The 19944-nt window shown below is 39.3% G+C and overlaps 6 protein-coding genes across 6 annotated transcripts in view; 4 read left to right on the forward strand and 2 right to left on the reverse strand.

The window, feature by feature from the left end:
* Positions 1-1717: 1717 nt before the first annotated feature.
* LOC101311335 (macro domain-containing protein XCC3184-like) lies at positions 1718-3614 on the forward strand. Its single transcript, XM_004308927.1, is given in 8 exon segments — positions 1718-1897; positions 2122-2179; positions 2256-2297; positions 2300-2357; positions 2459-2554; positions 2652-2726; positions 2973-3042; positions 3301-3614. Coding segments are annotated over 8 exon segments (675 nt in total). The 3' UTR covers positions 3397-3614.
* A 158-nt stretch (positions 3615-3772) lies between these two features.
* LOC101301433 (reticulon-like protein B16-like) lies at positions 3773-6944 on the reverse strand. The gene is made up of 5 exons (XM_004307675.1): positions 6632-6944; positions 5163-5343; positions 4941-5082; positions 4505-4574; positions 3773-4135 (listed from the first exon to the last, which is right to left on the reverse strand). The coding sequence occupies exons 1-5, from the start codon at positions 6777-6779 to the stop codon at positions 3969-3971; spliced, it is 708 nt and encodes a 235-aa protein (XP_004307723.1). The 5' UTR covers positions 6780-6944; the 3' UTR covers positions 3773-3968.
* A 1058-nt stretch (positions 6945-8002) lies between these two features.
* Positions 8003-19944, forward strand: part of LOC101302305 (uncharacterized membrane protein At1g06890-like) — a 34245-nt gene continuing 22303 nt past the window's right edge. Inside the window, exons 1-9 of the mRNA XM_004307678.1 lie at positions 8003-8117; positions 8211-8360; positions 8888-9072; positions 9167-9234; positions 9531-9663; positions 9906-10067; positions 10175-10447; positions 10549-10960; positions 14390-14392. Coding sequence (XP_004307726.1) covers positions 8240-8360; positions 8888-9072; positions 9167-9234; positions 9531-9663; positions 9906-10067; positions 10175-10447; positions 10549-10665 — 1059 coding nt within the window. The 5' untranslated portion in view covers positions 8003-8117; positions 8211-8239 and the 3' untranslated portion in view covers positions 10666-10960; positions 14390-14392. The remainder of the gene's footprint in view (positions 8118-8210; positions 8361-8887; positions 9073-9166; positions 9235-9530; positions 9664-9905; positions 10068-10174; positions 10448-10548; positions 10961-14389; positions 14393-19944) is intronic.
* LOC101302593 (superoxide dismutase [Mn], mitochondrial-like) lies at positions 12061-14654 on the forward strand. Its single transcript, XM_004307679.1, has 6 exons — positions 12061-12452; positions 13004-13050; positions 13132-13257; positions 13343-13399; positions 13734-13811; positions 14308-14654. Exons 1-6 carry the CDS (start codon positions 12164-12166, stop codon positions 14398-14400), a joined length of 690 nt encoding a protein of 229 aa, XP_004307727.1. The 5' UTR covers positions 12061-12163; the 3' UTR covers positions 14401-14654.
* LOC101302876 (40S ribosomal protein S26-1-like) lies at positions 15127-16688 on the forward strand. The gene is made up of 5 exons (XM_004307680.1): positions 15127-15203; positions 15297-15389; positions 15495-15579; positions 15684-15817; positions 16355-16688. The coding sequence occupies exons 1-5, from the start codon at positions 15201-15203 to the stop codon at positions 16427-16429; spliced, it is 390 nt and encodes a 129-aa protein (XP_004307728.1). The 5' UTR covers positions 15127-15200; the 3' UTR covers positions 16430-16688.
* LOC101311631 (tRNA (guanine(26)-N(2))-dimethyltransferase-like) lies at positions 16818-19425 on the reverse strand. Its single transcript, XM_004308928.1, has 6 exons — positions 18812-19425; positions 18526-18726; positions 18337-18436; positions 17480-17680; positions 17334-17396; positions 16818-17162 (listed from the first exon to the last, which is right to left on the reverse strand). The coding sequence occupies exons 1-6, from the start codon at positions 19423-19425 to the stop codon at positions 17061-17063; spliced, it is 1281 nt and encodes a 426-aa protein (XP_004308976.1). The 3' UTR covers positions 16818-17060.

The following is a 19944-nucleotide window of genomic DNA, read 5'->3' on the forward strand; positions in this document are numbered from 1 at the left end:
TGATGAAGCTTCCGAAGTGGCTCTATCCACAGTTAAAGAATCTGTGAATGACATAAAGGAGGTATGGTTTGCTTATATTTGCTTCTTGACATGGTAGTAATGTGGGTTTTTTTTTATCTTCAATTTTCGTTCTTTCTTCATGCGGTTCCACATTTTCGTTGCCTCTATTTAGATGGTTGTGGGAAGCAGAACATTGTTTACCCCAATATTGGAAATTATCTGAAGTATTATCTTACTGAAGTTAAATATACTGCTGATCAAAACCCTTGAACAGTTTAATATTATAATATATTCACTACCAGCTATATTCTACATTGTTGCAGGTGCACTTTGTTCTTTTCTCTGAAGATATTTACAATGTCTGGTTGGACAAGGCAAATAAATTGCTTAAAGCTTAGAGGAGCAAAGAGCAAGGAGCTTGAAGATGTATAAGCCATTCTGTCATTTTGCAATGTAAAACCTTTTCATGTACTGGAGCTGAAGCCTGTGACTTCACGTGTGTAAAACTGAATGGTTTATGTTAGTTACCAGTAGAATTGCTATTATCTTGGAGAATGATGGAACTTCCAGAGCTACTTGGTAATTAATGGCATCTGCTTGGGCATCAGATTATTTTACAGCATCACATTTATCCTTGGATCACCGTTTGTTCTTTTGGTTAATCAAAATTAAATACCTGCTTTATTCAAAGCTTGAAAGTTTAAATAAGAAATAATCATCTGCTACATATTTCACCAGGTGATAAGGTGAATGTGTGTTTCATTTCGGGATTTAGAGATAGGAAACTGAGAATAATCAGAATATGCAGAAAAGGCACTCATCAAATGCCATAAAGTTTTACATCTTTGTCAAACAATGGACAAGAACAACTGCATCTAAAATGATTGAAAATCAGTGTAAGCCTTGAATGGCAGTCTTTTACACAGCAGCAACACATCTATTAGTTTTGGAGTCTAAATCTAAAGTCTCTGGATTAAGGGTCTTTGTCTTTGGATGTATTTCTGGGGAGTCTGTTAAAAACACTCTCATCCACAACTTTATAATGCCTTGAAAATTGGCGGTGGATCTTTCCACAATACTTACCCACAGTCCCTTCATATTTGCTGTACAAAGGCAGGAATTGTTATGCACAGGACTGAACCTGCCACCATCAAAGGAGAAGTATAAGTATAAAACCATACAAGAAAGTTTCGTGTATCCCCCCCCATTATTTTGCAAAGAAACTTGTTAAAGGGGTCTCCAGACCCCAACCATTTACGCAATATATGGATGAAAGAACTCAATGACTGCACTAGCAACATAGCACACTTTTACTTTCTTTTGTTTTAATATGAAATGTCTGTATTGCCCCCACGATCTGATTTATTTCCGGATACGTTTCCGGCTTCCTGCGTATCCGAGGACAGATTCTGAACCCTCCGGCTACTCGCTGGTATGGCTGAAACTTCCGGTAACTCGTTAAAATAGCCCGATACGCGTCTGATACGTCCGGATACGTATCCGGAAATCAATCGGATTGTGGGGGCAATACAGACCTTTCATCATGGTTATTATCATTGAAGACGAAAGAGCGCGTTGGGTTACATCAATGGGCCGGGTTTTGTCGCCCCGATATGGGCCAATTCTGTGAAGCCAATCAGGTTGCGCCAGGTGGCAAGTGACTTGTAAATTTCTGGGACTCTCTGAAATTTTGACATTGATAAAGCTCTGAAAGGGAATGGCGAGACGTCTGAGGGCGATCAGTTTGAGGTGTGGTAAAGCTCAGAGCTTTGTTAGGGTTTCGGCGATGGCGAGTGGAGAAGGAGCTGTGAGGTTTGCTTTGTCTGATAAAAGCACTCTCGTGATACAAATGGGCGATATCACCAAGTGGTTCATCGACGGCTCCACTGATGCAATTGTTAGTCTCAATTATTATTATTATTTATTTTTAATTTTTTTTTTTTTTTTTTTGTAGTTCATGACAGTAAATTCAGGGTTTTAGATTGTAGTGATGACTTTTAGTTGAGTATCCTAAAGAGTTTTTAATCTGGGTTTAGTGTAAGTTTAATCATGAATCTCAAATCAATTTTGAGTTTAGTGTAGAATGTTTGGAGGTTAATCTAATAACATGATATTGTGTAGGTTAATTCAGCTAATGAGAGAATGCTTGGAGGTGGTGGAGGTGGTGATGTAGATGGAGGTAAATAATGGTTTTGTAACGATGAACTTTCAAAATGAATTCAGTGTTGGTATGCTGATTTTGGTTCACCTTGCAGCTGTACATAGGGCTGCTGGGCCAGATCTTCTACAGGCATGCTATGTGTTCCGGAAGCCAGGCCTGGAGTCCGCTGCCCCACCGGAGAAGCGAGAATTACCCCGTAAGTTGTCATGATTAGAGTAGTATTTAACACTTGTGACTTGATATTGCTTTTGATTGGTACTGCGCGTTAGTAACCAACTGCATTTGTAAATGATGCAGGGGTTTTAAGTTGCCGGCGGCTTATGTAATTCACACCGTTGGACCTGTATACTGTGCTTATAATAACCCTGAAGTCTATCTGAGCTCTGCATACAGGTGATTAGTCGTAACTTTTTGTTTCTAGATGCTGCTACTTTGCTCGGAATCTAATTTTTTGTGCTCATTGAGATTTCTTTGATGAAAATGTTAACAGGAGCAGCTTGAGCATAGCCAAGGAACACAACATTCAGTATGTTGCATTTCCTGCTATATCTTGTGGTGGGTATGGGTAAGTTCCCAACTGAACTTCGTTCATGGTTTGGTTCCACTGCATAAGCTTTACATGAAGGGTAGGAATGACGGTACCTGCTGATCATTTTGGATCAGCTGATTGAGTTACAATTCATTCCTTTCATTACTTGGAGTCGAAACCAAGTTGTGGTAATTCGTCATTGGATTTTTTGTATTGGAGTTGTAAACAACTGAACAAGCGACTGACAGATTAATCTCTTCTTAATTTGTCATGTTCTACCAGATATCCTTATGATGAAGCTTCCGAAGTGGCTCTATCCACAATTAAAGAATCAGTGAATGACATAAAAGAGGTATGGTATGCTTATATCTGCTTCTTGTCATGGCAGTAATGTGGGTCTTCTTTTCCATCTTAATTTTTCGTTCTTTCTTCATGCGATTCCACATGTTCACTTTCTCTATTTAGATGGGTCAGGCTTTGTTCTTGTGGGAAGCAGAACATTTTTTACCCCGATATTGGAAACTATCTGAAGCATTATCTTACTGAAGTTAAATACACTGCTGATCCAAAACCCTTGAACAGTTTAATATTATAATATATTTACTAGCAGCTACATTCTACATTGTTGCAAGTGCACTGCGTTCTTTTCTCTGAAGATATTTACAATGTCTGGTTGGACAAGGCAAATAAATTGCTTAAAGCCTAGAGGAGCAAAGAGCAAGGAGCTTGAAGATGTACAAGCCATTCTGTCATTTTGCACTGTAAAACCTTTCATGTACTGGAGCTGAAGTGTGCGACTTCTCGTGTGTAAAACCGAATGGTTTATGTTAATTACCAATTGAATTGCTATTCTCTTGGAGAATGCATGGAACTTCCAGAGCTACTTGGTAATTTATGGCATCTGCTTGGGCATCAGATTATTTTAGAGTATCACATCTATCCTTGGATCACCGTTTGTTCTTCCGGTTAATCAAAATTAAATACCTGCTTTATTCAGAGCTTAAAAGTTTGAATAAGAAATAATCAGGTGCTACATATTTCACCAGGTGATGAGGTGAACGTGCGTTTCACTTCAGGATTTAGAGATAGGAAACTGAGAATATGCTGAAAAAGGCACTCATCGAATGACCCATAACAATTAGATATCAACATATCAATGACTGGACAAGAATAACTGCATCTAAAATGATTGAAACTCAGTGTAAGCCTTGAATGACAGTCTTTTACACAGCAGCAACACATCTATTAGTTTTGGGGTCTAAATCTAAAGTATCTGGATTAAGGGTCTTTGTCTTTGGATGTATTTCTGGGGAGTCTGTTAAAAACACTCTCATCCACGACTTTATAATGCCTTGAAAATTGGCGGTGGATCTTTCCACAATACTTATCCACAGTCCCTTCATATTTGCTGAACAAGGCAGGAATTGTTATGGACATGACTGAACCTGCCACCAACAAAGGAGAAGTATAAGTATAAAACCATACAAGAAAGTTTCGTGTATCCCCCATTTCATTTTGCAAAGAAACTTGTTCAAGGGGTCTCCAGACCTCAACCATTAATGCAATATATGGATGAAAGAACTCATGACTACACTAGCGACATAGCATAAGGTGCGTGTATCACCAAATGAATCACAATTCATCAGTATCTTCAAAGTCTTGAACAGCATGTTAATGTGATGGACCACAGGGGATGTATGTGACAGTCATTATACAGGAAAAGAAAGTGAAAATTAGAACGAACAAAGGAGATTGAAAACTATGAGACATCATGCAGGTCATTTGTTTAACACACCAGGAGAACATGTACATACCAATATAAGCAAGGGTGAAGAAAGAGAAAAAGCTGCCAATGACAGACATGAGCCACAAACAAACCACCACCTGGCAAATGCAAAGTAGTGTTGTTAGAAACTTTCTCATTTAACTCAGTATTTGGACATATGTAAAGTCAAAAGAGAAATATTTATATATATAGTAATCTCACGAAATATATTCTAATAGTAGAGAGCTCTATAATGCAAGCGGCCCCAAATACAACTGTTCCGACTTACTGCCATGCAAATCAACTATAAACTGTATTGTTATCAGATATATCTAAGCCACAGTTTGCTAGATGGTGATTTGCCAAACAAAAATGCTTAACACTTGACAACATCTTAGAAAGCCAAAGCCACACCAGGCTTGCAAGACAGCAATATAACCTCAGAATGTCTTGTATTGTATGATAAAATGCAGACTAATACTGACCTTGAAAAACAATTTAAAATCTTTCCCAATAGTGATGTCATGAGCCATAAGCAGCACGTTGTTGATTTTAACCCGAAATGATGCGGCGGCATTGTTAACCATTTCCTCTGATACCACTAGCTCTGGTATTGCTTGCAATTGTCTACACAGAGAATAGGAAACTTATCCTCATTGAAAACAGTCTGAGTGCTTAATATAGGTGAAAAGGGTAGAAAATCATACCTATTTCGAAAAACAGCATAGTTGGCTCGAAGGAATTGCAATACAACCAAAATCAGCAAGATATCTGAGCAAACTGTTAAGCATGATAATCCAGACCGCTCTAACAGAAGCCAAGAGACTGTGGCGGCAACAATAGCACCGATAGAAACACGCCGCCGTCTCCACAACAGAACATCAGCAGCTATAGGAAGAAGAAATAGAGAGTAAAGTAAAATATTAAACAGAATGATCTTCAGAAAAGAAAAGAGGTATATATACAAATAAGCTGTAGCAGGTACGTGAATGTGATTTATAGAACTGTTTTATCCAAAACCAACTGCATAATTTTTCCTCTGACATGTGAAAGAAACTTCAATCATCTAGGGAAATGTGGAACTTCTTCTAATGGAGACCTACCATCTTTACATATATTTCAAACGAAGAAAATATAATTACAGCCACTTGAATAGGCCACAAAATTTAAATGATACACAGTAGGTCAAATACTATAGAACAGAAAGGGTTGAACACAGAAGAGTAACCCAAAAAGTAAAGAGTACTATACATCAACGAAACACCATTCAAAACCATTCATAGCTCAGACTGAAAGTATAACAATTCCTATATTACGAAATACATGGGAACAGGTGGCAAAGCTACTTTACAAGGCTCCCAATGAAAGTAATTGAAAAATGTCCAGGCAGGTAAAATTTAACGCTCATACTGATAGAAATGGTGTATTAAAAGAAAACTCCCAGAAAATACGCCCCTCCTTATAAGTGAGAGTCCCTGAACCACTAGAAAATTGAAGCATAGGCAGCTGACACTCCTAGAAAACCAGAGCATGTCTATCTGATTGAAGTTTATCAACATGCCTCAACTCATGAGAAAGCAGTTTTAAGCCTTGCACACTGGCATTGCTATTCACCATCACGATACTAATGCTCCTACTATAGTAGAGTCATCGCAATGGAATTAACTCTTAGTTTCCTCGAGTCCAACATGAAACACATTCACCCAACTCATGAGGCAAGCCTTGTGACACGGCCAGCTTCTACACTAAAAAGCAAGTAACACCACTCCAACAATGTCATGCTTTACTAAAAATCAGATTCAATATCATATATCCTAATTAATCAAAAGAACATGAAAAAACCCCAAACATTCCCCCACCCATAATTTTCAGGCATCTTATTTCCTTCAAAAGCTTTCCCTATTTACACATTGTTTTCAACTATGAACATTGTCAATCCTCTCCTCGTTTCAGTCATTTCCATAACCCCAACATTATGCCACTCAACATTGCCACATACACTCACAACCAACCATGAACATCATCATCTTAAGCTAATCAAAAAGCTAAACCCTACCATTTCCAAATGACAAACCCTAAACTCTAAAAGAGGGAAAACAAATCAAAGACATACCCAAATGTAAAAAACCTCATACAAGTTTGGATAAATGAGCATAAAGGTTCAATCTTTGCTGACCTTGTCCCCCACCAAAGCAATCGTGAACTGAGCCTTGCCGGTCAAACAACCGGAAGTCGGAGGCGCCGGCGGGATAAGAAGTGGTAGTCATGGCCTTCTCACCATCCCCATCTTCCTCTATGGAACACAATTCGTGTGAAGCCTCCATGATTTCCCACACCAAAGACTTCAACTTTAACCTGAAATGCCTATAAAGAGTTGAACTGCTATCGATTTGGGTGTCAAATTATTGAAGAAAACGACACAAGAATTCTTAGGTTTTGGGGGATCTGATGCTTCTCAAGAGTTTGGACTAGAGACGACACCTGTCAAATAACCAACGACAAAGTGTCTCAGCACTATAAAAGGAAACCCAAAATGAAAGCAGTAACTTTTTTTACAGAAACTTTTTCATTGAATGTGATTAAACTTGGGTATTAAACATCAAAAGGTTTTATTCTTTTTCTTTACCAAAACAATTATGGACAATTATTGGGGAATGGGGAGCAGGAGATTGGGAAGATTTGGATCTACAAGAGCAGCTGTATGTGGCTCCAAAATTTGAATACTACTAGGCTGCACGTAGTACCACACTACCACTAAATTAAGAATGATATGGCTAAAAAATGAAACAATCTCCTTCAATCCTCAGTAATGATTTGTATCTTATGAGAGATATGAAAGTTGTACTCTTGATCATAATACAAGTAAAATTCCAAATTAAGAACTAGCAATGGTGAGAAGAATGTTGTATCTACATGTTTCTCTTTTGTTTTTTTTAGAGTTACCGACTTATTGAGCATACTCACATACCCTAAAACGCTCAATATTTGGTAGATCATGATTTTGTCAAATTAGATCACCGATTTCGATTTATAAAGCAATTGGATATTTGCATATTAGACTGTCTTGAATCACGTGAGTATGTTATTTGAAAAAATTCTTACAGTCCTATTTTATATTCTATAAACTTCTCGATTCAAAACGTCAAATACTAAACCTATCACTCGGTTTTTATTCATATTCAACAACTTTTTTAACTCAAAACACATGATTTTCCTGTTTAATTACAGATCCACCGTCAATATAGAATGTTATTTTTCTGTTTTTGGCAAAATGCAATGACTCATTTTTGTCCATAGTAATGGTCCATGATTCATGGACCTACAAGAATAAAACGACGTCGGCGCCTGGGAATTCACCAGGGTGATTCATCACAACCTCTCCCATATAAAAACCCCAAAGACCAAACCTTTTACTAACCAACCTCTCTCTCTCTCTAGGAACGAGAAAGAGACCGGAAACCCACTGACCTCTTTATCACTGAGGTGTATAAAACACACTGAGCTGTTACAGATTCAGATAAATTTCAATGCTTGACGCAATTGTACTGCCCACCAAATCATACCAAAGACAGCCCAACTCATTCTTTTGACTCATTGTCAAAACCCATCTCTCAGTAAATCAGATTGACTCTTCAGATCTGGGACCTTGATCCTCTATCTGGGTGAGTTTCTGTTCTGTTGTGTGTTATTGGGTGCTTGTTTTTGTGGAAAAGGTATTGACTTTGTGATGGGTTTTGGGTTTCTGGGTTTTGTAGGCTCAGCTTGAAGTTGGGTTGGAGGGAAGATGGGCGAGGGTGAAAGGTTTCAGCTTGGGACTGTTGGAGCGTTGACTCTCTCTGTGGTGTCTTCAGTCTCCATTGTTATTTGTAACAAGGCCCTCATTAGCTCCCTGGGTTTCACTTTTGGTAAGTTCGGTACATGTTTCTATAATTCTGGTGTGGTGTAGTTGCTTTGTATTGGTATGTGTTTTATCTGTCGATGGAGTTCATTCAGTTGTGAATGTATCTGAGCAGCCTTTGTTTTGAAGATTTGGAAACTGTAATTTCTTTATCCTTTTTTTTTTGTTTTCTTACATTCGAAACTGATGGAGTTGTTGCTTGTGAAAATGGAGATTTGAGAATAGTTTTGAGTGTAAGTTTTTTGTTTTAAGAGAAGAAAAGGTTTGATGGTTGGTTATTCTGGCCTTATTCATGGTGTTCCTGCATAATTAGAGCTTTTGAGTATAGTTAAACTTTGATTCGCATTTAAGTAGATCGGACTGAGATGGAGCAGTGCTCCTTTGGCATTTAAACAGGACATGTTTGCATCTGTTGTGAAGGGAATTATGGGAATGTGGGATCTTTCGTTTGTAATATAGGATTTACGATCCTATTCATTTTCATCTGCTCTGCTGAAGTTGCTTATATGAGATTCTCAATACGTTTTTGTGCAGCTACAACTTTGACAAGTTGGCATCTTTTGGTCACATTTTGTTCCCTTCATGTGGCTTTGAGTATGAGATTCTTTGAGCACAAGCCTCTGGATCAAAAGACTGTTACGGGGTTTGGCATTCTGAATGGGATCTCCATAGGACTTTTAAATCTGAGCCTGGGGTTCAATTCTGTTGGCTTTTATCAGGTACATTTTCCGCCTCTGACTTAATTCATGTTGGTGGTTTCACATCTTCCTTGAGATTTGAATTTTGAGTTAGTCTTATGTTTTGGCATTCTAGATGACTAAACTGGCAATCATCCCTTGTACTGTACTACTGGAGACCCTTTTTCTTGGGAAGAAGTTCAGGTTTGTCTTTACAAACATTTTCCCTCTATCACTTAGATCTGATTTACTATAATGCTCAAACACATCCAGAACTTAAATCGAATGCCAAGCCTATTGTTTATATCACATGCTTGGTTTTATTCAGTTATGCTGGATTTAGTCGTATATAATTTGTATTTACCTTGGAGCAATCAATAGTTGTCACCGACCCTTTACTTTTTCTACAGTACAGCATTTTGACTGAAGTTTGAGTACATATTTATTCTGGTTTCTGATTTCCTGTACTGATACCATGTTCACATTTATTGGTATTGCAGTAGGAGCATTCAGTTCGCCCTCCTTATCCTCCTTTTCGGTGTTGGGATTGCAACGGTTACTGATGTTCAACTGAATGCTCTAGGAAGTATCTTGTCTCTACTTGCGGTCCTTACAACATGTGTTGCTCAAATTGTATCCTCAATAAAGTTGTTTTTTTTTTTGGTTCACTTTTAAGACCTGTACTTGACTTCTACACCTAACCGTTTACACATGCATCACTGAAGTTTAAAGTACGAAAATACTAGGCCATAGAGAAACCTCCTTCGCCTTGTTAAAGTCTTTTTCTTTATTCTATTTGCACGGATGGGAAACAGTGACTATATGCAGGTAGGCGTCTCCAATTTTGTTTGATATCCTTAATTAGTTTCTTTCAGATGACCAATACCATCCAGAAGAAGTATAAGGTTTCTTCAACACAACTTCTATATCAATCATGCCCCTATCAGTCAGGGACATTATTGATCACTGGCCCATTTCTGGATTGGTTTTTGACAAATCAAAATGTATTCTCTTTCAAGTATACAACTCAAGTGCTGGTGAGAATCAAAAGATTATTATTATTATTATTATTATTTCAGTTTAATCTCTTTGCCTCTGTTACTTGAAAGCATTACTGATTATATGCTCACCCTCTCAATTGCAGGTTTTCATTGTTCTATCCTGCCTGATCTCTGTGTCTGTTAATTTTAGCACATTTCTTGTGATTGGAAAGACATCTCCTGTCACCTATCAAGTTCTTGGACATCTGAAGACATGTCTTGTGCTTACATTTGGTTATACTTTGCTTCATGATCCATTTGACTGGAGGAACATCCTAGGAATTTTGGTTGCACTAATGGGGATGGTTTTGTATTCTTATTTTTGCACTCGGGAGGGTCAGAAAAAGGTTGCTGAAGAAGCAACACAGGTCCTAAAGGTTCTAGTCACTAAATTCAATTCTCTAAGTTCGTTTTCTTTCTAGATTGAATGATAAATTGATGATGCAAACTCCTGTCTTGTTCTTGTGCATGGTTTCAGGCAGGGGAAGGTGAATCGGATCCTCTAATGAGCGTGGAAAATGGAAGCGGGTTGAAGCTTGCCGTTACTCAGATGTCCCCTCCTTCATGGAAGTCGAACAAAGATCTACATGCGTGATGGCGTTCTAGTTGATTGACACACCTAATAGCAACAACGTATTGAGCTATTAGAGCAATGACAGTATATTTGGTGTATGAATTTCTTCACCCATCTGTCTTCAATTGAACAGGTGCGGGTCGTTCTCTTAAGAATTATAGTAATTTGATATGTCAACAATTAGTTCAAGTGAGGAATATCTATATGGAGATTGTTACTGTTCTTAGAGTTCAGAAGAATATCGTTCAGTTTTGTACGCCTTTGTAATGAAATTTAAACAGTATTACATAAAGAGAAGTTACATCCTTTACAGCTAGTAATAACTGTGCCCCCATCTTGTTTGCTTAATATCATAGCTCTCCATCCTGCGTTGTTTATCATGATTATATGCACGAAAGGAGGATACATGCATTGTTCATGACTTCATTCCAATACATCCTTTTCGCCAAGAAAATACATCCGAGCAGTACCATCACTGATCCCCAACTTGTGCCCGGTTGCAAACTCAAGCCAAACTCACATCTGGTGATGCATCTTATAAGAAATGAGAACCTCCATTGCTATTGCAGCCACACTTGATTGGATTATACATGAACTTCCAAGTGCTAACTGGAGAAACACATTTCGAGTCAACTAAAAGTTCAAAAAACTTGGTACTTCCAATATAAACGCGTTGAACAAAAGCATTTCTAGAAACTAATGATACGATGAGGGAGTTGATCTACGCTTCTATTGTTACTTGTCACTCTATCGCTGGTCTTATTACCTGCTCTATCACTCAGAAGAAAAGCAAAACACCCGATACCAGCGGCATAGTCTCTCATTCGTAAGAGTGAGGTAATGAGTTCGATTGACTCATGGAAGACTAGTCATTTGAGTCTTTATTTGATTAAAAAATAATGGATTAATTTTAGTTTATCGGTTTGAGGTTAACATCATTTCAATCCTTATATTTTTAATTTTGAAAGTTTACCCCTTAAAGTTTCTAATTTCCATTTTTTTTCTTCTAATTTTCATTAATCAAGCCCAATTGCTAAAATTCTGTCCAGTTTGGAGGTTAATTGCTAGCATAAAATCTTAGGGAAAAAGGTCATAAAAAAACGATTTATGTTGTTATATGACTATATTAGCCATTTTAGTGAGTTATGAAGCCAAAATTAACGTCCAAATTAGGCGAAATTTCAACAATTAGACATGATTGATGAAAATTATAAACTTTAAAGGGTAAATTTTCAAAATTAAAAGTATATGGATTGAAATGATGCTAACCTTAAACCGGATAAACTGAATTTAATCCAAAAATAATTAAAGAAAAATAGTGGGCTGTAAAAGTCGGGTACACCTCACCCGGCCCAAAACGAATCTATGAGCTGCTGCTATTAGATTCGCAGAGAAGTCGATAGCATTTTCACATATAAATACCGAACTCCACAACACACTTCACTCTCCCATTCGTCAAAATCCCTCACATCTTTCTCTCACCGTCTCCAATCTTCTTCTGAACTCCGGCGACCTCCTCATGGCTCTCCGAGCGCTCGCGGCCAGAAAATCCCTCACCGGATTAGGTTTCCAGAACCTTCTCGGCGCGCGTGGACTGCAGACGTTCTCTCTCCCCGACCTCCCCTACGACTACGGCGCTCTCGAGCCGGCGATTAGCGCCGAGATCATGCAAATCCACCACCAGAAGCACCACCAGACTTACATCACCAACTACAACAAGGCTCTCGAGCAGCTGGACGCCGCGATTTCCAAGGGCGACGCCTCCGCCGTCGTGAAGCTGCAGAGCGCCATCAAATTCAACGGCGGAGGTCGGTTTGATCTCTCTAGTGCTTTTTTTTGTGTTGGTTTTGTGATTGCGTAACTGCGTTTTGGATTAGAAATATGGTGTTACAGTTTGTTTATCTGTAGAAAGATTGCTTTCGAGTAGTTGATGGTCAATGTGCTACTGGAAATGATCGAATTTGGTTACGATTGTGCCTTAATTTATAGTTGAAGTGCTTAAATGTGTTTGTATTTTTGTTACCAGTAACGAAAATTCCGCTATTATTCTATGTTTACATAGAGGAAGCTACTTGTCTTAGAAAGGAAAGGTGTTTGAGGATCGAATTTGAACTGGTAGAAAAAGAAGTGACACTGGATGCTGTGAAGCCTTAATAAGCGTATCATAACTAGATTTGTATTAAGAGGGCTTCGATCATTACTGCTAGAAGTTGTTTAGTTTGATATAGTGTCTTGTTTATGTGATCAATTTTTCTCTTTGCTTTCAGCCTGAAACCACTTGCATCTTATGTTACACGATTTTGCCTGTTTTTAATTTCCGTTAACTTCGCTCATGTGGAATGGAATTGTTTTCTTGCAGGTCATGTCAACCACTCAATTTTCTGGAATAACCTGGCTCCTGTTAATGTAAGTGCATATGTTTGCTCTATGCCACAAGCTTGTCTTTGAGTATTCGTCTATCTAATGTGATGTTCTTTATTGTGGCAGCAAGGAGGTGGTGAGGCCCCTCATGCTTCCCTGGGCTGGGCTATTGACCAAAGCTTTGGTTCTTTTGATGCGTTAATCGCAAAGGTCAATGCAGAAGGTGCTGGGTTGCAGGGATCTGGATGGGTGGTAAGTTCTGCATCTTGTGATTTAACTGGATGCTTATTCATTATGCTTGATGTCTGCTAATCTGTTGGCATGCCTTTTATGGTAGTGGCTGGCTCTAGACAAAGAACTGAAGAAGCTTGTGGTTGAAACTACGGCAAATCAGGTAAAGAACAAACGATATACCATATAACTATCTATTTCTACTAGTAATCAAGAATATTCCCCTCATGTCTCTGCTTAAGAGTGCCCATTTTCAAATTGAATAGCTCCGTCATGCTTTTCATGTAGTTATTCACCCGGGCTTCGGTTTTGTTCCCTTCGACTTTATGATGCTAGAACCATAGAACTTGTGTTGAAGATCTGTTGCTTACTTGTTTTTCTTAAATTCTTTGTATAGGCAAATCTTAAGACTTATGATGGTTGTCTGAATATGTAGAGTACATGTAAAAATATGTCTTCTTGTTCATCTGTGTGGTAATTCTGATTACTTGTTTCAGGACCCATTGGTTACCAAAGGAGCAAGTTTAGTGCCTTTGCTTGGCATTGATGTTTGGGAGCACGCATACTACTTACAGGTAACATTTACCTCATCTTCAACTTGGATGACCTAGAATTTTGTAGTTACTAGTGAGATTTATTCACATTTTAGAAGGACAGAGCTTTATGCATTTATGATTATCCTCACTGTTGAAACTCTTACTTGTTCTCACTTTGAGCTTCAACTAGTTATTTGTCACAATACAACTCTATTTTTAGAGAGTATTCTTTCCACTAGTGATCCACAGTGCCTCAAAACTCAAGATATATATCTTTTTGCCTGAGTATAGGTATTGAGTTCATTATGTGTGGGAAATGCATTTTCCTTGATATGAAGCAGACTGCAGATGAACTATAATTTATTCATTACAAACTCAACGTCATAATCACTTATCAACTAAGTCCCCAATAATGAAAACTTTAAGCTGACTTATCAATTGTTTTCAGTCTTCTTAGCTTTGTGTCACTACTTTGGTTTCCGGATTTCCTCGTCATGTATGATGAATTAATGTGTCTCCGGTTTTCATGCTGCAGTACAAGAATGTGAGACCAGATTATCTAAAGAATATATGGAAGGTCATCAATTGGAAGTATGCCAGTAAAGTGTACGAGAAAGAAAGTGCTTGAGCTAAACAAGGGTCGTGTTGCAACTAGTTGAGCTGCTGATGAAATAAACGATCCATGTAACAAATGAAGCCTTCTCACTGATGTATGAATATGAGACAGTACAAGAGCATGCACACTTGTTTTTTCTATTCGATGCCCGTAATCAATGTCTTTCTGATACTACAAAAACGATTTGGAAGGAGTTAGTTATGGCATATAGAGGCTTATCCTGTTTTACTCGCTGGAATAAAATCTGTTTGATGTATTACTTGTTGTATCTTGTGCTATTCTTACTCTTTTTTCGAAAGAGAAGAACTAAAGAACAAACCCACCACAACAATCTACACCAAGACAATCGAAATGAAAAGCTTGAGCATAACCCAAAGGCAGAGAACGGTTTACGATTCGTGCATCATGATCATGCCCGACTTTAGCTAAAGAATCCGTATGAAAATTCGTCTCTCGTTTGACATGTTTAAACTAAAATTCACCTCTTACTGACACTTTTTACCAATGTCATATAGGTCCCGTACGTCCCTAGAACTCAACAAGCTACCAATAGAGACTTGTGATTGTCGGAGATCGAAGTGTCTTGTAAGTGAAAATAGTGAAGAACATGTAGACCAAAAAGAAATAGTAAAAACGTTGGGGTAGAAATTACAAATTCACAATAGTTAAAGGCCCATTTTGTTAACTAGGGCGTCAGCCCCTCCCCCATATAAAACCCAACCCATCCCAAAACCACTCACTTTCTAAGCTTCTGCGCCTAAAAACCCTAAGCCGCCGAGACTCCCAGAGCTGCAGATCTCTCTCGGAACACCATGGTAGATCTCCGCCTCCGTTTCTCTCTCTCTCTCCGCCGTCTCCGTCGCTTCTTCTTCCGATTCAGTCCTATCTAATCATCTCTGTTTTCGCAGACTTTCAAGCGCAGGAACGGCGGTCGCAACAAGCACGGCCGCGGCCACACCAAGTTCATCCGCTGCTCCAACTGCGGCAAGTGCTGCCCTAAGGTAACCGTTAGGGTTAGGGTTTTGGATTCATATATATGTAACACATTTAGCTATATGAAATTGAGGCGGATTGGATTTTGATTCGAGTGATTTGGATTGGAATAGGACAAGGCTATCAAGAGGTTCTTGGTGAGGAACATCGTGGAGCAAGCTGCGGTGAGAGATGTGCAGGAGGCCTGTGTCTATGAGCGTACGTGTTTTCATTTTCGTATTGATTTGTATCTGAAATTGTGATTTGGATTTTTTTGGATGAGTGAATGAGTAGCTGAGTGTTTTTGTTTTGGTAATGTGTAGAGTACACTCTGCCGAAGCTGTATGCTAAGATGCAGTACTGTGTGTCATGTGCTATTCACTCTCACGTCGTGAGGGTGAGGTCTCGCACCAACAGGAGGAACCGTGAGCCACCACAGAGATTCATCAGACGCAGGGTAAGCTTCTCCTCGATGATTATAGGATATCTAGTGAGGTTGCTAATTGATTTATTAGTTTCGGGTTTATAGATGGTAATGCTGTGTTCTATCCTTGTTGATGGAATGAATATAGACTTTATTATATGGATATAAGCTGTTCGTTTATTCTTTAGGATAAGTATATGGCCATAGAAACTTGCTTTCCTGCAGAGGTTGTACTTGTTCATATGATTCTGTGCATGTGGCATCTGTAGTTCATCATGTCGATGGCAGTATCTTAGTCTTTGTGGATATCTGTTGGTAGTAATTCATATGGACTGAGGTAACTAGTTTAAATGGAATGGAATGGGAGTGAAACATGGCAATATCTTAGTCATTAGAGGGTTTGGTACTCAGTAACATCCTCTTTTAGTTTCGTAGTGACAAAAGACAATGTGCATAGATTTATGTTTTGCAAGCAGATATATTCATTTCAAATAAGATTATTAATACAGTTGCTTCTATGTTTTTGCTGGTTCTCTGTTGTCGATTTATCTAAGTTGTTGAACTTTTCAGGATGATGCCCCAAGGCCTGGAGCACCTGGTGCAGGACCCCGACCTGCTGGAGCTGCTGCTCCTGCTCGTACTTAAAGGAGCATGTGAAGCCTCTTCTGTTATTGATGTTTCCCTTTAGCTACACAACTTGCTGGACCTGAGTGTTGTGTAGGAAGACTGTTATGGTATTGGTTTTTGATATTTAACTTTTTGAGGATTACTTTTGTTTATGGATGTTTTGTTTGAGATAATGCAACTTAAATAGTTAATTACGATTTTGTTTCATTTTTGTTTCCTTGGCTTAATCTCTAATGAGCATCTAAACCACTAATTAAGATGCTCTGTCTTATTCCTACCTACTTGAGGTGCAGGATGAATTTGGCAGTCACATATTAACCTTAATGGGCATGTTTGTGATTGTTAGTTATGTGGTTTACAGTATCAAAGAAATAACGTTTGAAATAAATAATGCTGACAGTCTAATACTACAAAACACTCGTACAGAAAGAGTGGGCTGCCCCAGATCTCTATTTCTCAATTGTATAATCGATGTTCACTTCCTAATTTGAGGGGTTTTAAGAGTGCCAAAAATTGGTCTGTCATAAAACTATGAAATCATTTCTATCAAAAAATTTCTGAATCTTGGGCATATTAAGGAGATTTTGTGAAACTTCAGGCTCCAAATAGTTATTCCACAAGCACACGTTTTGCCTGAGATTTGTCAGTGTCACTGCTGTAGTTCTTGGGCAATTCTAATGCATTCTGACATTGGACAGTTTGTCTTGAGCGCATTGGACTCGATATGTGACCTACTCACAGCATATCCTTCCTGCAAAAGAGTATAACCGACCACAGTATTATGCTTTGGACTGAGACAAACTGTCAAGGCTTGCATGGTCCCATAATACTCCCGAGTCCTGAACAACCCGAAACTCCAACATGACTGATATGACCCCTAGTTATTCATCCCCAAAGAATGTTTAAAGTACTGTGGGATTACCTTTTGAAGAGCAGACACAACGGCTTTGAGCGCCGGTGAATTTACTTTTGCACGGCTTGCTACCTGGGACAGATAGATAGACAAGTCATCATCTATCACAAGACAACTTCCTCAAATAGAAAAGAACAATGATAATAAGTGTGTACCTCGTCCAAGTTGATGAAGCCAAATGGTAATCTAGGGTCACTCTCAGCCACCATTGTATTCAAAAGTTTGTCAAGATCAGTTTCTGTGTCACTGCTTGCCCATCCCCATTCCTTTGCTAGAGTTAACATGTCTGTAATGTAAGCAGCATCATGAAGAGGCCCTGTCCAGAGAGGACCAGATACAACTAGTGACACAGAAACCTGGAAAGAACTAACAGAGCTTAGTACAGATAAATCTTAACTTTCTTAGTGCCTATGACTAAAAGTGTACTTCTTGAACATTTATCATATGCCAATGAGAAAAACTATTAACAAAAAACTTGATACCAATGAAAATTTTAGATAAGGGAGCATGAATACAGGCCTAGACCGGCCCTGAACTCATCAGGAGGCTTTGTTTGAGCTCCCATAATAAGCATCAATTTCATAAGAGATTTGACATGATTTAAAAATATGGGGAAGACGAGAATTCATGTAATTGACCTCATAGACTGAAATACAAGCAAAATGAGGATGATGATCTCTTCTGGTCCATTACCGTAAAGGTTATGGAGTTGTCTCCCGATGCATAAAGTAGGTAATCAAAGCCATAAGAGTGATAAGACTAGTCATGTATTAAAGCCTACATTGTTTGTTCCATTTTAAATCCCAGACTTGAGGGCTCGAGATCATATGATTATTAGGACTAGACATGCATTATAGCCTAAATGTCATAGTCATTGAAGGCTCTTAATTTGAGTTCTTCAAGAGCAATGCGTGCTAATCAAGAAAGATTTTCAGGAAAGAGAGAACAACAACTAGGGAACAAAACATCATACAATATATTGGTAAGAAAAACTTTTAACACACAGTTATACCTTTGAATCACTGCAGGGGCAACATATCCGACCAAGTTCTTCCCATGAAAACTCTTGAGAATTTCCACAATCGCGGCAGTAGCTAATAAAACCGTAATGCCTGTTGCGAACATAAAGCAAGTGACAACCATCAAGATAGAGCCATAATAGATCACACAGCTATCCCAACTACAAAAACCATACAATCACCTGCTATCAGGGAGCTTCCCACGAATGACACGCAGCATCACTCTGAAAACAGGTCCATGATACGAATAGTATGAAAACAGTGGAACAACACGGTACCCCATCACAGAAGCCACCCGCACCACCCCTCCTATAAGCATCCTCAAACCAAGCTCATTCGAATACGGCATAGGCCGAACATACGCTCCATACGCAGCTAAAGTTCTACACACGCAAAAATTACCAAATCATCAGTGTTAAAATGCAAGCTAGATTTCTCACAAAATTGTCAATGCCTACAAACACTCACTGCTGCGGCCTGCGCCCACCAGATGAGAAACCATCGGTGGAGGTAACATACAGCAACCCATCCATCCTCAACGCATTGATCGCCGACCTGAGAAACGACGAGTCGCTACCAAACGAATCAATGTCAATCAGATCATAGAAATCCCTATTCATATAACACTCGGTCATTATCCGATTCGCATCCGTAAGCGTCACCTTCCACCTCTCCTCCTCCTCCTCCACCTGAGACAAGTTCGCCGTGATCACGTCCCGGCTATCTACATTTCCGTCATTCGCCAACACAAAATCAGCTTCAGCCTCCACCAGGTACCGCAGAGACCGAACGCCGCAGCCGCAGAGAGCATCCAGCACCCGCAGTTTGCCTCTGGATTTCTTGTACAGCGTCGCCGCGAGGACCCCGAGGTCCCGGCCGGTGGCGCTCTCGTGCCGGAAGAAGGTGTCGCCGGTGTCGAATTTGAGCCCCCTTTCGGTTTGGTGCTCCGATTTGTGTTCGATTGGGTCCGGGTTGTGGTTTAGGGTTGCGAATTTGGGGATTTGGTTTTGGGGGTTTGGTTTAGGGTTGCAGAGAAATGAGAAAGGGGATAGGGTTTTAGGAGAAGAGAGAGCCAACGACATGGCGGGAATTTGTTTGGGCCGGATTGGCGGGTCAAACCCATTTATATCAATAAATTACACGTGTGATATACTCTTCCACACGTGCGATGCTTCTCCTGCCACGTCATCATGTTAACTATAATGTGGGACCCACCGTTCCATCCGCCTTCTTAATAGTTTTCTTGACTGAATATGGGGGATTGTTTTTCTATTTTTGATAATGGAGTTCCGACCCGACTTCGCCGTCGGAAACTCGTCGGCGCCGCCGTGGTGTAGCCGGCGCAATAGCTCTCAAATAATCCACCGGCTTCCTTGTCCACGTCGGACGCGCTCTCTGTTTGTCAAAGGCCAGACCTTTTTGCTTGGATCCCCAAAAATTTGAGGTCTGATTGGAACGAAGGCTAGGGTTTTGATTAGGGTTTAAGACAAAGAAGGAAGCTTTAGGTTTAGCCCAAGGAGGAAGATGAAGCGCAGGAGAAGAAGAAGAAAGAAAGCTGTGGGGCACTATGAAAGGTAAAATTCTAAAGCTGCTTGAATTTC

The sequence above is a fragment of the Fragaria vesca genome, linkage group LG7 (genome assembly GCF_000184155.1).
Source record: "Fragaria vesca subsp. vesca linkage group LG7, FraVesHawaii_1.0, whole genome shotgun sequence".
Lineage (NCBI taxonomy): Eukaryota > Viridiplantae > Streptophyta > Magnoliopsida > Rosales > Rosaceae > Fragaria > Fragaria vesca.

Bases quoted from the DNA above. Each gene is read 5' to 3' on its own strand.
- LOC101302593 (XM_004307679.1), top strand. From the start codon at position 12,164: ATGGCTCTCCGAGCGCTCGCGGCCAGAAAATCCCTCACCGGATTAGGT. The intron at 13,051-13,131 runs GTAAGTGCATAT...TTATTGTGGCAG, and splicing joins ATAACCTGGCTCCTGTTAAT to CAAGGAGGTGGTGAGGCCCC. The intron at 13,812-14,307 runs GTAACATTTACC...TTCATGCTGCAG, and splicing joins AGCACGCATACTACTTACAG to TACAAGAATGTGAGACCAGA.
- LOC101301433 (XM_004307675.1), bottom strand. From the start codon at position 6,779: ATGGAGGCTTCACACGAATTGTGTTCCATAGAGGAAGATGGGGATGGT. The intron at 5,083-5,162 runs GTATGATTTTCT...TTCTCTGTGTAG, and splicing joins TATGCTGTTTTTCGAAATAG to ACAATTGCAAGCAATACCAG. The intron at 4,136-4,504 runs GTATGTACATGT...TGTTGGTGGCAG, and splicing joins CTTCACCCTTGCTTATATTG to GTTCAGTCATGTCCATAACA.
- LOC101311631 (XM_004308928.1), bottom strand. From the start codon at position 19,425: ATGTCGTTGGCTCTCTCTTCTCCTAAAACCCTATCCCCTTTCTCATTT. The intron at 18,727-18,811 runs GTGAGTGTTTGT...TTGCGTGTGTAG, and splicing joins GGTGGGCGCAGGCCGCAGCA to AACTTTAGCTGCGTATGGAG. The intron at 17,163-17,333 runs GTAATCCCACAG...ACTCTTTTGCAG, and splicing joins TTGTGTCTGCTCTTCAAAAG to GAAGGATATGCTGTGAGTAG.
- LOC101302876 (XM_004307680.1), top strand. The intron at 15,580-15,683 runs GTACGTGTTTTC...GGTAATGTGTAG, and splicing joins GGAGGCCTGTGTCTATGAGC to AGTACACTCTGCCGAAGCTG. The intron at 15,818-16,354 runs GTAAGCTTCTCC...TGAACTTTTCAG, and splicing joins AGAGATTCATCAGACGCAGG to GATGATGCCCCAAGGCCTGG.